The 16,272-nt window shown below is 36.7% G+C and overlaps 2 protein-coding genes across 4 annotated transcripts in view; one reads left to right on the top strand and one right to left on the bottom strand.

Moving 5' to 3' along the window:
- LOC135196996 (caspase-1-like) overlaps positions 1-4,668 on the bottom strand; it is a 59,461-nt gene extending 54,793 nt beyond the window's left edge. Inside the window, exons 1-2 of one of the 2 annotated variants that reach the window (XM_064223882.1) lie at positions 4,429-4,668; positions 113-262 (exon numbers count right to left, since the gene is read on the bottom strand). In XM_064223882.1, coding sequence (XP_064079952.1) covers positions 113-246 — 134 coding nt within the window. In that variant the 5' untranslated portion in view covers positions 247-262; positions 4,429-4,668. Of the gene's footprint in view, positions 1-112; positions 263-3,070; positions 3,090-4,428 lie in introns of those variants that run through there. The other variant, XM_064223883.1, reaches the window with a different exon arrangement.
- An 8,969-nt stretch (positions 4,669-13,637) lies between these two features.
- The window catches only part of LOC135196992 (shootin-1-like), a 141,129-nt gene continuing 138,494 nt past the window's right edge, over positions 13,638-16,272 (top strand). For both annotated transcript variants that reach the window (XM_064223876.1, XM_064223874.1), the window contains exon 1: positions 13,638-13,793. The gene's annotated coding sequence lies outside the window, so the exon portion shown is untranslated. The remainder of the gene's footprint in view (positions 13,794-16,272) is intronic.

Below are 16,272 nucleotides of genomic sequence, written 5' to 3'. Positions count from 1 at the left end.
ACCATACCCTACTACCAGCCTTGTGACTCCTACATGATTAGTTCATAGTTCCTACATGATAAGTTCATGCTATTTCTTAAAATAAATTCAAGTTCACAAGCAAAATACTCACACAAGACCCAAACCGCCCGCATCTTCACTGTCTTCAGAATTCAGCGAAGTATGATCACCATTCTTTACCACCTCTTTTTCATTAAGAGTCTGAGAGGCCATTGCAACTGTTACTGACTCCATGTCAGAAGCCATGAGTTATCTGCAAAATCTGCAAGAGAAAACAAATAGATGGATACTGTGCTACTAAGCAATGATGATGTTACAGTATGTGTGTAAAACATAAATGGCAATGGTTTGTGTTAAAGTAGTAATACCTTTATGCTACCCTCTGATCTGTTTGGATTATCTAAAACCTCAATTCCTAACTTCTTATTCAAAAGAATTTAAAATTATTGTTGTTATTGAAAAGTTTAACTGTACAAATTATCTAAATGCCTTGGCTCTCATATACATAACTATGCTGAAAGATACTCCTTGATGCAAAATTCTTCATCAGAACAGATGTTACTTTTCCATTCTCCACTGATGCAACAGAGAAGTACATAACACTAAAATCTCAAAAATTACCTGATAGTACAAAGTTTGCCTTTCTTACAAAAGCTTAAGATGTCCTGTTGTGCGAAAATTCTATAAAGATTTCTGCAATTAAGTTTGCACTCCCCACAAATACTGACATAAGCAATAGTAATAAGTACTACATACACTACTACTCTCCCAGTATCTAGACTATAATGAATACCTAAAAATGCTAGTGCAGATTTTCATATTTGATAACCATGTTAGAAAAAAACTGTTTGTGTAATTATTATGCATAACAAAACCTATGGCCAATTACAAAATGGCAAATTAATGCTGTGAACTCTGCCAATTTCCCCAACAGCTAGGACTTATTCAATAGATTTTTTAACATTTTCAAGTTGACACAATACAATACAAAAGTAATATGCTATTACTCTTTCAATGTCTAGACTCTAGAGTACTGAATACCTAAACAATACAGTAGAGTTTGATATTTGATTATGCATCATAAAACCTCACCTCAAATCCTGGACTTTCCACTTATCCAATTTGTGGTGTTAAGGTTAGGAAGATTCAAGAATGCAAACACAGACCACTGCATCCTAAATGTAGATGAGTTGAACAATAACCTCCCCCTTTTTGGCTAAGTGGCAATTTACCCAAGATGAAACTTTTCCTCCAACTTCTCTTCTTAAGTTTTGAGTAGTATATTCCACCACTACTGTTAGTGCTAATCACTCATTTCTGAAAACTGCAATTTTTAACTAAATACTTTAAAGGCTTGACTACTGCAACTTTATATACTATGGTCTCCCTAACTACGTATTAAGAAAATTGCAAGGAGTACAGAATAGAGCCTCCAATATGGCGGCTACCGTAGGATGTACAGGTTCTGATCAGTGACGACAATCATCTTTCCCAGCCATCATTTAAACAATGTTAGCGTATGTATGTAAAGTTTATTGATCTTACTCAAGATTGCAGTTGTAATCAGCACAATAATACAACATTTTGTTGCCTATATTACTGAAAGTATGAAACTTTTTATTCCTGGGTCATGGTTTGAACTGAATTCATTCTTACCTTGTAATCGGTGGTTTTTATCCTTACTGCCATCACAACTGAAACTCCACAGTGCTTATTTGATTGTTATTATACACATTTTGGTCTCAATTCACTCCACATTGCACTTTAAACAAGTTGCTGTTCCTGGTTCCTAAGCGCGCGCACCACAAACACAGTTACGAACAGCAGACAACGAAACTGCAAAGTTTTATTCCCTAAATTGTTTACTTTACTCGTTATTTAGTTCAAATTTACTTTGTTATTTAAAAATTTTAATTTAATTCATGTATATTATCCCTTTTTGCAACCAAATTACCCTGAAAAATTACAGATATTTCTAAAGTAGATACAATCAAATGTATCTTACGTTTTCGTACATCTGGCTGCCAAAAACCATACAGGAACGACTACGGATAAGTGGATTATATACATATTTTTTTTTTGCTTTTTTGTTTTTGCTAGCACTTTTCATTGATTTCAGTCTATATTAGTATTTTGAATTTCTTTAATAACCGTATGCCAGAAATAAATGTAACCTTTAATGTTTGCACGCTAAGAATGGCAAAATCATCGTTGCCACATTAGTGGAGGCTTTACACATACGCCGATTCATTATTATAAACTGTTTCCATGAATTCTAGTTGTCATAGTAATGCAATAATGATAAAATTGCTTTAATATTTATGTATATATACTTCCAATACATAGCCTAATTTCACCAATTTCAACGTTTTGTGTGTAGTCTTATACCCAGTTTGGAGGGTCAACACATACCGAATGGCAACAGAGAGAGAGAGAGAGAGAGAGAGAGAGAGAGAGAGAGAGAGAGAGAGAGAGAGAGAGAGAGAGAGAGAGAGAGGAAGGCGCAGGAACGAAGAAGGAGGGGGGGGGGGGTGGGGTAGGTGGAGCTCTTTACGCGTGTTCCTATCCATTTCTGCAAAATGGAGTTTTTGTCTCTTGGTACAAGGACAAGTGTCGTTATTCTTTACGATTAGTGATTCACGATACCCTTATAAATTACGGCACTGGGTATAATGCACTATAGCAAAATCTCGTTCTGATACGAGTGTTCGTTACAGAAATAGGTATTGCCCAAAAACGTGCTTGCACTGTCTCTGAAACCCATAGTAGACATGCTGCTTAGTTGTCAATCAAGTTTTTTGTAATCAAGTATTTTTTACAAGCTACCTATTGAATAAATTTGTATTTTTCTCAATCAAAACACATGCCCCTCAATGCTAACTTTCCTCTTTTAATGACTTTCTGGTCATTGCGAATTCGGCCCCACAATTTCTTATGGTGCGAAAACAGAGGCCCAGGGACCGAAAACGATTGCGTCACACTACGGCAATAATCCGGCAGTAAAACATCTTCATACATCCAAAAAGTAAATAATAAAGATATATATGCGCATTACAATTATAACAATTACCTGAAGAGCTGATAATCTGCATGAATAACTGGTAAACTGTTCTGCAAGAAAGTTGAGTAAAGCAATTGGAGCACTTACAGATTAGCGGGCCCACTCGACCGCCGACCGAAATCGGCGGAAGAACACCAAAACCAATATGGCGGCGATACCAAAACAACAACAAACAAAGTAGGGAGCTACTACATATCCGCGACGATCGATTTATGTGTGCTGTCAGAAAGGCCGTGGCGGAACGGCGCTTCGCGCCTTATCCGCAAATTTAAGATTCTTGGCAGGCACGGCTGTTCTGCAAGAGGTAATGTTGCGCTGCCGCGCGCTAACCACAGGGGTTACAGTAAGGCTACTTACCGTGGCGGATGGATTTGGGTGTCGCGATACCAAAACAACAACAAACAAAGTAGGGAGCAACTGGCCCGGTAAAGTGTAAACAACCCAAGCAATTATTTACAATAGGTACGAAAGTCAAGATGTCGTGACGTCATAATACAGGACTTAAAAGAACGTTCTAATTCCAAAAAATAATTACTTAAATTTGAGTCAGAATCGAGTTACTTTTTCAATAACGAATATTTTCAAATTAATCATCATAAATATGAAAAATATTGATGTTTTAACTATTTATTTAAAAAATTATCGAAGTGCACTCTTCGTCGTCATCTTCTACCAAAACAGTTGTTTTCTAACAAACAAGCCGGTGAGGAACCGTTTTCCGATTGTTGTGATGAAAGTGCCCCAGCATCTGTGGGTACAAGTGGTGTGCGGATTTATCACAGGAAATTGTTAGTTTATATTACACAAGCGACTCCGCAAACATCGAGATGACGTCAATCTTCTAAAATATTCAAGCGTAAGTAAAATTTTCTAAAGTGTTTTGGTGAGATTTGCACTGCGTTGGACACCCTTTTCACTACTGTTTAATACTTTAAATTTGGCCTTAATTTCTAACTTTGGAGAAAATACTTACTTCGAAAGGAGAGTAGAGGTCTTTAGCTCCATTTCCCACCAACAACAAGTCGCAACTGATGCCCATCTCCGATATCAAGACGCGTTATAATGGACTCTTTTTGGGATTGTTCACGCTGATCGTACATGGTCCACTCTGTACCCTGCGGTTTTTTACCCTACTTAGCCTGGTCTAAGGTATGATAAAAAATAAAATGTTCTACCTAGCTAGGTAGACTAGGCTACTAGTATAATAAATTTCTGTCTACTCTTCAGTGATCCCAGTCGACTGCAAATGTCAGTCAATTTCGTAAACTTACTCTAGTGAAATATGGAAAACTTTTAATTGAAATAAGAAAGTATACTACCTAAGTATACAAGCAGAGTTCGACAAACAAAGGATACTCCGTACTTACTGTTAAACAAACAACTGCTTTGTTAGTTCAGCGTCGCAGATCTTGGGATTCCTTCGGTTGACAGATATAGTATGGCCAAAGACGTTCTAAACTCCTGTTCTTAAACTTGACGATCTGTTACACTTATTTCACCATAAAAGTTGCAACGACGCGTCACAACGCAACGTTGATTGTTGACAACAATTGAGCTGTATCTGACACAAGGCTTCTTCTTCCGTGCTTTTTAAAGGATATGAGAAGTAGGTGACTTATGATTAATATCCGTCAGATTTAAATAATTTTAAGAAATTTAGTATTTCTTGATATTAATTCTACGCACAACTCATCATAATAACTGCAAATATACCAATATGCTTAGCAATAGCAGTTCTGCATATCGGTTGCGTGAGGCGTATTTATCATCACTTAATCGTAATAACCAAGACGAACGTTCACTTTCCGAGTATTTGGACGCTTTTCAGTCTAAGAATATAAACTTGTATCGTTTTTTCTTGAACTAATCATAATGTATTGCCTATTACGTTAAGATGTCATTTTATTAAGTAAATATCAAGAATTGATACCAAAATTGGCAGTAATAAATGGGGAAAAAATTATCTAAAGAATCTTTTGAAAACCGTTGCGTTTGCCAGTTACTGAACGAACAATATGATGAGCGACTGAGCGTACCATAAATTTAGAGACCCAGGTGAGAGATTGCGTCACTATAGCGTCATCACTGATAACGTTTCTTAGAAACGGGAGTTTCCATTTTAATTGTTACATGAAGATGATTTGAGTTTGAGTCTTCACAAGCATCTGACTGAAAGACTAGAAAAGCATCCGGGCTGTTAATTACTGTCTGTGTGACTTATAAACCATCGATTATAGAATGGACGTAAAGCAAAGCCTTTCTAGGAATAGGCGATGAGTCGCATGGGAACATATTTGTGTCGAATCTCATGAATTTTTTGGAGTGTAGTGACCTTTACCATGTTTTCCTTGTTTTGGCTAACTGCTCTTTAATTTTATATCTAAACATCATCCTTTGTTTTTCTTAACAAGGGAGGAACGTTGCTTGTGCGAACTTCAACATAGAAAACGAAAAAGAATGGTCAACGGTCACACTCGATTTCACGGCCACTTCATGCACCTGCACAAAGACCGCGTATAAAGTGTGTGGCGTAAGCCCATAATATATTGAGTTTGTATCTCTCACCTAGGCATGAGCTAATTTCTTTACATTATTGTTGAGTGGTTCTTGTTTTTTAGTATAGTTTTCAATTTGTGATTGTAAATACTTCAATCAAGCTACACAGACTTTTACCTTTACGGCTTTGCCGTTCAGTTTTCATTGATATTCGTAATAATATTTCAATTCCAGGAAGAAAGAACTGGCTCTACAATTTCTTTCAAAATTCTGTAACTATACACAATATGGATAACTTTGTACAATACTGAAAATACTCATTGTACCCACTTAGTATTTAGAAATTACAGGAAACCGGATATACACTTTCAGAAGCTGTCATAACATCAAGATTCGTTTTCACAACTTGCCGTTTCGTTGGGAGTGCAAAGTTTTATAAAGATGCATTACAAACACGCCATAAAAATACACTATATATATATATATATATATATATATATATATATATATTATATATATATCACAGTATACGTGTGTAAAAATAAGATTTGGTTTTCTACCTTTGTTGCAACCCTGTCTTCCTAATCGCTAGGTCTATAGCCTACAATCTTTCAAATTGGTTTGGATCGAAAAGTTTCTTGGTGCTGAGATTGAGAATAATTCCTGCTGGATGAATCGGTGATGATCTTTTCGATTGTAGCCACTGAGAGGGATAAACTCTGACTAATATATTTTTCGATTATTATTGTTTTTTTTCTCTCATTTGTCTTTGTTTAATTTATTATCAACCTTATTTACTTTTTGTCTGTATCCGTCTTAATTCTCCATTTTTTTCGCTTCTCAAATGTTTTTTTCACGTCGTTCTTTTTCCATATATTAAGCTAGGATGATAAAAACACAATTTCAGAATAAATTACAATACACACACACACACACACACACACACACACACACACACATATATATATATATAGATATACTATTATTATCAATATATTACAGACCAACGGCTCCAAAAAGAAAAGCAGCCTATTAAGGAAAAAAAAAAACAGAGGATAGAATATAAGAAAAGACAAACAAAGCAAAATAATAATAAATAGCTCGAACAATGAAATGAGAGATGTCAGCCAGCTCAGCTACAACACGTTGCACCAAGTTTCAGCAGATTAGGAATGGAATGGAATATCAAATTTAGACCAACAGCCAAGCGGTGGGACTTACGAGGTCATTCAGCGCTTAAGAGGAAAACCTCGCAGTTGTACTACGAAACCATTGGTAGAGAGGGAGAAAAGAGATTTATGAACGGAGGTACAGTAAAAGGAATGAAAGGGGTTGCAGCTAGGGGCCGAAGGGACGCTGCAAAGAACATTTTTAGGCAAACTTTGTGCAGTGGAAGAAAAGACAACAAAGGCCGAATAACACCTGAGCTTAATAGGTTATATAAGTCATCACATTTAGATCAAACTTTCTGGGAAGAAGCATCTATTTGGGATTAACTCAGCTACTTGGATAAAAAGAAAAAAAAAAGACCAGTCAAATGACGTAATCTGGATTTCTGGCAATACTGAATTTCTCTTTTAAACCTCCTTCGAACATCTCAAGCAGAATGGGATCTTTACTAGATAGTGATTAGTGACCTCCAGGGGTTTTAACCTCACATGTATCCACCTTTCCGGCGTGTTTAGTACAAGGCCGTTGGGGGTTACCGTAAAAACATAATAATCAAAAGACTGTAAATATCTTAAAGATAATTACCCCTAAGAAATATTAGACCTAGGTAACCGACCCTCTGAAAACGCTTATGGACAGGCAACGGACTATAATCCCACGAGGGCTCCAAAAGGAAATCAGTTGGAGGAAACGGTGATAAATGAATAGATATGAGGGGACAGAAAATAAAACTGCCACACCTGAATTCAGGAGACGTAAGCAAGAAGCGGGAAGGAAATTACTCATCGCATAAACATTTGGGAGTCAGAAGATTCCACAACTGCACTAGGAAAACTTTCCACATTCTAGTTGCAACTAGGATAAAGTTTTTAGTAGACTGCGTAGCATTAAACGTAATATTAGAGAATAACACCATGTTTGCAGCAGCAAAACCAGCCAGGTCAGGTAAAGAATAATGCAGAGGGTGTTTGTCGTTGCAGTATATTTTATGCAACAAACGTAATGTACTCACTTTACGTCATGCCACACGCCAACATCAGGATTGACAAAATAAGCTTGATGATGCCATAACTATCCAAGAGTTTGAGATAAGTAAGTCAGCACTTGACCACGCTGGAGAACAGTGCTTCAGACAAGGAAGAAGAAAAGACTTAAAACATTTAGATATAATAGCTTCTTCAAGAAACACACGAAAGCATTTCAGCAAGATATCGACCTTTTCAGTCACAGGAAGCAGTATTTCGTATATACTTCTCAAAAGTCAGTGTCTTATCAATAGCTACACTTATTATCTTAAACGAGTCATTGCATTTGAAACCATGTCATTTAAATGTAAATAGGATGCAAAGGCAAACGTGTTCTGGATCAATTATCGTAATTTGGGTTTAAAAAAGTTATGCTTCATGCCCTAGGGCCTATTCCACTTTTGAATATGAGCTAGGTCTCTGCCCAGTTATCAGTAGAAGATGCAACGATTCCAAATAATTTTAGCTTGTCGCTAATTGCTGTATGATTCAAACAGTCAAAGGCTGTGCTAAAATGTGGACCAACCTTGCGTGCCTTTGTACCCTTATTGAGAGCAATCTGCAAGACGAGAGAAGCTGACCAGAGTACATCACAAGTACCAAGGCCTTTACGAAACCCAAACTGTAATGCTGGTAGCAGGTTACTATCTTTGGTAAACCCACAAAGAAACATAGAGAGCAGTTTCTCAAAAAACTTAGATGAAACAGGAGTCATTGAAATAGGCCTATATTCTGAGGGGCATGAAGATGGACATAGTACCTTTTTGTAATTCAGCAATGTTTCCCTTCCTCTAAACAGAAGGAAAACTTGTAAGTCCAACTAACCTTCTCAAAATGGTAGCAATTTTTGGTTTAATGAAATCAGCACTTCTTCAAAAAAGCCTCTGTAGTTTTTATTTTATATTAGGTTAAAGTTAGGTATAATAGCTAAAAGCTTCACGTTCCTGGGCTCATACAGCATACGCTTTACAGAACACTCGAATATGCCAAAGAAACTTCGGTGCATTAGCTATTTGTTATTATATATATATGTCCCATTTTCGGATGCTGACTTCCTTATAGCGTTGAACTCGTGATTACTATGGCATCAATTCAGAAGCAATTTGGACAATGAAAGTTTAACTCAACTCACGGGCGGAGACTTTCAATGGAGGAATACCATGGACTCGAGATGATATCATTGACTTTACACATAAAGTTATCCATTCACAAAATTTATAGAATTTCAGCTTTATTTTCAATAAGTTTGATAACCACTGAATGGAATTTGCTATGAGATATAAACGGAATTGCTGTTTGATCACTTGACGAATGAATCGACGCACAAATCTAGCACAACGCAGATAATCACTTCAGACGATAATGAGTCATTAGAAAAAATAAATATAACCATAATGCACATCATTCACATAAAATGCAATATTATGAATAATATCAAATGCACTATGATGGCAGTGATAGGAAACCAGAAATAAAAGTGATAATGGCATTTACATTGGTGCCCCGAAAAAGAAAGTCAATGGGATTTTCCACACACGGAACCCGATCAACTCTGATAGGATGTAATCAAGGAATGGGTCTTTACTGCGCTAACAAAATCAAAAGCATAAAACTCGCGAGTCTTCAATTCAGCTCTTAAGAACACAAGCAGACTAAACAGCGCAGTTACATGTGGCGAGACTGTGAATAGTTACATTTTACTACAGCAGAATGGCTATTTAGAGAAAACATTCCTTTATTTGCTCTAAAAGAAATGTACTCTGGCATGCTACTTCTCTCATGATTAATAAGAAAACAAACAACGACTATTTGGACACGTGCCAGATCGTTCTAAATTAGTCTGTTTAAAGGGGTTATTCAGACACAGGGCATGCGCACACTTGAAGAAAGCAGCATAATTAATAATAATAATAATTAGATGCGCATATCAACATGAACTCTTGAAACATAATGTCTCGTAAATGGGTTGCAATGCAATTCATACGAGTAGGATAACACAGGACTCTGAACAGACAACAACAACAACAACAATAACAGCAGCAGCAGCAGCAACAACAACAACAACAACAGCAGCAGCAGCAACAACAACAACAACAGCAGCAGCAACAACAACAACAACAACAGCAGCAGCAGCAGCAACAACAACAACAACAACAACACTCGTTAGAAGATTTTTTATAAAAGGTGATACAACGCCACAATGGACCTGTGGCGGGTTAATATAGAAATTAGAAAATACACATGATTAATTAACCTGTCACACATTGGGGCACTAATATGACAAAATAACAATGGAATGTCTCTTCCTAGATAAAATAATTTTTCTTTTCTCACCAGAAGATAGAACAAGGCAGGTATATACTTGCGATTTTTACTTGGGCCTTTGCCTTAAAAATCTCGCCTTCAACCACTGCTAGACTAAGTTTTGACCCTGTGAGTTGTAAGCTCCCAGACACTTGCCTACACCTATGTACAAACGGGTAGCTAAGTTTCATGGTTCTCCTCTGTTTGGTTCTCTCGACATGGGGTGTCTGGCCACAGGTTGGAAGGAGCACTAACCTTCAGAGGAAACAGGATGACACCAGGACTTTGCGACGTTTTGCAGGAGTCATCATTCGGGTTGTCACTCGGGTCGCCAGGATTCACTATCACTTTTTCTTTTTTCTTGCCCAGCTCTCAGTTGATAGTGCCAATTTCAATTAATGTTTCTTTTGACTTGGCCTCTGCAAGCAACTTCAAGGTGGACCTACCAGGTCATTTGTGCTTCATTCTAGAGGGCAGCATAGGCCTAAGCATGAATTTAGCGTTCATCTGCTGGCGACTTTAGGCCAACCCATCATCGGAGGGACATGGCACTGGAGGCGTTAGGACCTCCCCCTTTACCAAAGGGACAAATATGGTAGTTGGCCCACATGTGTGTATTCCATGCCCTGCAAGCTTGAGAAATATCCAACTGGTAGAACATGGATCTCCATCAGCTTGCAGGTACATGCTATACGTAGACTGGTTCATTATCACAGTGGGGAAGCCATGCAAAATTTGTCTATCCCATCCGAGGATTATCCGGGAGGGAAACATAGGTGAGAGTGGCCGTATCTCTCAAAGGGGATTAGGGACAAGGCTATAATGAGAACGGGTCAGACTGTCTTGGACCGTACACCAAACGTAGAGATTTTAAAAAATGGGAATAACACATCCCTAGCTGTAACAAAGATGTGGGTACAACTATCAACTCTCTCTGGTGACATGTGGATGTTCTTTTTGTTGAACACGTGTGTTGACCTATGTTCTGAGGCTGAGAGAATAACAACTTGGGTATGAGAGAAAGTTGATGGAAGGGAGAAAAGCTAGAGAGCATATAAAATGAAAATAAAGCAGTATGGAATAAAAGAAAATGGCAACCTCCTGACAAGCTTAGCTCTCATTTCATCGTCATTGCCTCCACTATAGTAGGATATATCTTCACAAATTTCCACTCATCTCTAGCCTCCTTTCTCATAGTTCTCATCTAGTTAGGGTTGGGTACTCCAACTCTCCAGGTGCCCCAAAAGAGCCTTGCTGTTATTATTATGTACACACACACACACACATATATATATATATATATTATATATATATATATATATATATATATATAGAGTAAATAGGTTATTAAGAGATAAAAATAATAAAAATATTAATGAACAACCCTGCAGATTTCAATTACTTAAAACACACACACACACACACACACACACACACACACATATATATATATATATATATATATATATATATATATATATATATATATATATATATATATATATATGTGTGTGTGTGTGTGTGTGTGTGTGTGTGTATAAGCAAATCCCACAGGAAAATTATAGTCAGAAATCCAAGCGCTTTCGTCTTTACTCAGACATTGTCAAGGAGTTAATGAAGTACAATTGGAGAGAAAGGTCTCAGTTACAAAACAAGATCAAGAATACCAGATGGTTAATTGTCAAAAGGGTAAAAATTAAAAGAGATAATCCAGGATTATCGGATATCACACGGTCACAAACCTAACCGAAATTACAAAGTAACTTTACAGTCCAAAACATGTAAAAAATTGAATATATTAATTTTGTTGCTTATATGTATCTACAACTGTTTTTCATAATGAAAGCATCAAGTTTAAATAAGCCAAGACTTAAATTTAGAACATTTCTATTATTTGACTTGATGAAACAAGATTCAATGATATTCCTTTTAACTGTCATTACATGGATTAAAAGCTCTTGCTTGACTCCAGTTAATAGGATGGTCTAAATCTCTCATATGTACGAATAATGCATTTGATATTTGCCCAGTTCTCACAGAATATTGATGTTGTTTGAGACGTTGTGAAAGAGATTAACCGGTCTGTCCGTAATAGACTTTATCACACTTTTTGCAAGGAATTTCATATATGCAGCCTGGAAGATCTTTAGGAGAATTTTTTATTATTAAACTCTTGACATTAATATTACTGAAAACAACATTTATGTTGTTGTTGAGTAAAGACGAAAGCGCTTGGATTTCTGACTATCATTTTCCTGTGGGATTCGCTTATTTATGAAGTCACGTGCATCTACAGTGATTTTTTTGAAGCATATATATGTATATATATATATATATATATATATATATATATATATATATATATATATTATATACATATTATCAGGGGAACCATAATGAAACATTAAAACCACGCACTGCATAATTCATAAAAATTACGCAATATTTAAAAATTTAATGAACATCAGCATGTAGAAAATCTAAGAATATGTATGTGTGTGTGAGGGGCGCGTGTGCACGTGTCTGTGTGCCTGTCTGCGCGCGCGCGTCTCATAAAGCTAATTGAAATCTGCAGGGTTGTTCATTAATGTTATAAGTTTTTTTTTTTATTTTTATCACTTTATAATCTATTTATTTTTTTATTTGTATTCCTTCTTTTCATAGGCTTGTAGAACTGAACTATGGGTGGGAACTCTGCACGTTATGTTCTCAGAGACAGATAATGAGGCACAGTGACACCTGAAAATAAAACATCCCAATCTTGAAGTTGTTTTATGACTCACGATGATTTTCAAGGTCCACCTCCGCCCCCCCCTCCCTCTCTCTCTCTCTCTCTCTACCCGTAGCACAAACATGGAGTGTCAAATTACTCGGTGCTAAATTATATAAATAAGTGCATCTGAAATGCTGAAGTTTACGTGTTTTTTGTTAACGACTAATGAAGGATGAAAATTCTGAGTGACATTATGAGGAAATAATAACAAATCAATTAGCACAATGGCTTTAATTTTCCATTATAACTGTGAAGGATTCATGAAAGATTGTCATCAATATAACAGATGCAAGAAAATACTCTATTTGATACCTCTCTCGGTCGTTTCCGCCGTTATGTGAATGTCTGAGAGAGAGAGAGAGAGAGAGAGAGAGAGAGAGAGAGAGAGAGAGAGAGAGAGAGAGAGAGATAAGAAATTCAATCACACAATAACTCACATGCTCTTTCGGCAAGGCATTCAGAGGATCACATTTCAATAAAAGTCAGTTAATCGTTAGCATATACAATTACCGAACTTTCCTTTTGGGGCTTCGGTAATCGGTACTCTCTATTGGGGACAACTCGGCAATGCAATGTGATATAGAAAGTACACAGAGCATTGGATCAATAATTGCATAGACATTTAGACAGTGCGTAATTGCATCGTCGATATTCTGACTCATTTCGACATGCCATTGGAAAGGAGGCGGCTACTTCAGTATGACGTGACCCAAAGAAAGCCTTGAAATTCACGAGAAAAAAGGAATTCAACTGATAACATCTTCAAGTGGCGATTTCCTGCAAAAATTCAGAGCTTGTTTCCTGTACGACAACTTTACAGGAAGCGTCTGGCAGCGAGAGAGGGGAAACAAAAGTCTCACAGGACAGTCTCTCGTTCGGTGTTGGTGTTCGTGGTGTGCCAGTGCGGCGTTCTGAAAGTGTGCGTTTAACCGCAGGAGCACGGGTCCAGCGATTGTTCCTGCAGGTTGGTAATGATTCCCTCTCCGTAAATAGAACCTTATGATGGTGATTTCAAGACGTTTGTATGTTTATTTTGCATGCATGCTGTACGTATAGCAAAAAGTTGCGAACATGTAGACTTTTATCGTGGCTCTGGATAATTCATCTATTGACGTTAGCAAACTATTGCCGTTCTACACGTACTACACCTTTTTAATTGGTTCTCGGGTTAAATAGATTGTTTTTGCTTTTCGCCAAAAACTAATACCTAATCATTGAAGTCAATATTAATATAAAACGGCATAGATTCAATAGTTGGAGGTCGGTTCTTGACAGTAGACCGAGGTCTGTATGGGATGGCTAGTAAGTGTTTTAGAATAGTAGTTGAAGCTCGGAGTAAGCTCAACGTCTCGGCATGCTTGGTGACCGTAAGTTTTCGACGGAAGTGGGACAGAGATGCCACTTTATTTGTTTGCTGGTTGGTATAGCCGAAGGCATTTGAGTTTGTTGGCAGTGAATCATTGTTAACTATGCGAATCTCGCGCTCTTTGATCACCAACGTTTTCTTACCATAAGTTAGCAATTGTAGTTGGCCTCTCTTACAGTATGCCACGAGTCTCTCTCTCTCTCTCTCTCTCTCTCTCTCTCTCTCTCTCTCTCTCTCTCTCCATACGTAAGGAGTGAATTGAGTGCCTCTTAGTTGGTATGGCAACGATATCCCAAAATACATTTTGAAATTCTCCCAGCTGAAGCCATTTGCGACGAAAGGCAGAGGATATATATATATATATATATATATATATATATATATATATATATACATATATATATATATATATATATATATATATATATATATATATATATATATACTTATAATTGTGCGTGCGTCTGTACAACTAAATAGCTCCATAAATTCGTCGCATATAACCAATAATTTGCATGTGAACAGAGGTATATAGCCTAGGCTTACTACATCCATTTACAGTTACGGGCCATTCATTTTTTTTTTTTTTTTTTGCTTTGTTTCTTATTTAAATTGAATGAAGTTTCAGGCCTTCAACATTAAGATCAAAACTTCCTTTCAGTGTCAAAAAAAATTTTTTTTGGAACGTTTCACCAGTGTCTCAATTGCAGAATGGAATGCTTACGGTCATGCGCGAAATCGACGTGTGCGGCATGCCGCCATTGCAAAGGGTGGAGAGAGTTTTGTATCACACTGCCCACGTCGCCATATTGGAGTGTAATCTCTTAATTTTCCATGATAATATCTTATCATGACATTTGTTGCATTATATTAAAGTAAATTTTGTTGTACACATTATTCAATCTGGTAATTTCTGTTTACATGATAATGCATTTAAAATAGACCTAAATTTATTAATAATAAGACTGACTTTAATAAGTGAACTGTAAAACATTAAAAATTGACCTAAAATTATTAGTATTGATAAGACTGACATTAATAAGTGATCTGTAAGAATAAAATATTTATATCAACAAGTGTGTTTCTTTATGTAATAATGACTGATATGAGTAAGCAATGGGCATAAGTCAACATAATTACAATTTAAGTTTATTGTGTCATGGTGATATGGTTAATCCATAGGTGACACAGACTGGATACCAAGGTGATAAGACCTATGTAGTGCATAAAATGCAAAATAGACTATAAAGACTTTGATACTTAGAAGTATATTAAACACAGGGGATTCAACAGGCTTCAGTGGTGAAATTTATTACACAACCCCATGGCTAAGACTTGAAATCACTCAGTCTCAGCACATGGTATGCATGATTATTTCTATTGTATGAGACATATGCGTGCTTCATTGGGTTCATTGGAACGTGCTTTTCAAGAGCTTTTAACCGATGGTAAATTTATTAAAATTTATATTTAAAAATTTGGAACAGTAGAGTAAAAAAGCAAACCCAGATAAAATGCATATCTGGTTGCTATTACTTAAACCACTGCAGCGCCCTATTTTCTACACGCTTAATTATATGCATTTAAAAGGGATTTTCAAGAGCTTTCCGGTGAGTGTATTTTGATTAAAATCGATGGAAAATTAAGGACGACAGAGTGAAAAGGGCGTCTGCAAGGCTATGCTTTAATAGCTTAATTCATCGTCATCTCCACCCTTTCCAATGGCACCGCGCAGTGACAATCGGCATCCATTCCATTTTTATAGTTCCATGCGTACGGTTTTATAATATTCGTTTATTTGCAAGGCGATGAATTAAAGATACGAGAGAGAAAATTTGATATGGCGTTGCAACGCACTGCCCTCCTTGAGAGATGGAGGGAAACAGGTCTTCATTTGTAGACGAAGACATGAAGCCTGATGTACTATATCTGGTGTCGAGTCCCCATTTGAGACCTTCCCAGATGTGATTGAGGCTTATAGTATTAAGATTTACACTCTTTGTCTCCAAGATTTCCATTTCAAACTGCTACTTACCGCAGTTGATTAACAGCCGTATATTATGCTGTTTATGTATAC

The sequence above is a fragment of the Macrobrachium nipponense genome, chromosome 18 (genome assembly GCF_015104395.2).
Source record: "Macrobrachium nipponense isolate FS-2020 chromosome 18, ASM1510439v2, whole genome shotgun sequence".
Lineage (NCBI taxonomy): Eukaryota > Metazoa > Arthropoda > Malacostraca > Decapoda > Palaemonidae > Macrobrachium > Macrobrachium nipponense.
This window is presented reverse-complemented; position numbering and strand designations above follow the sequence as displayed.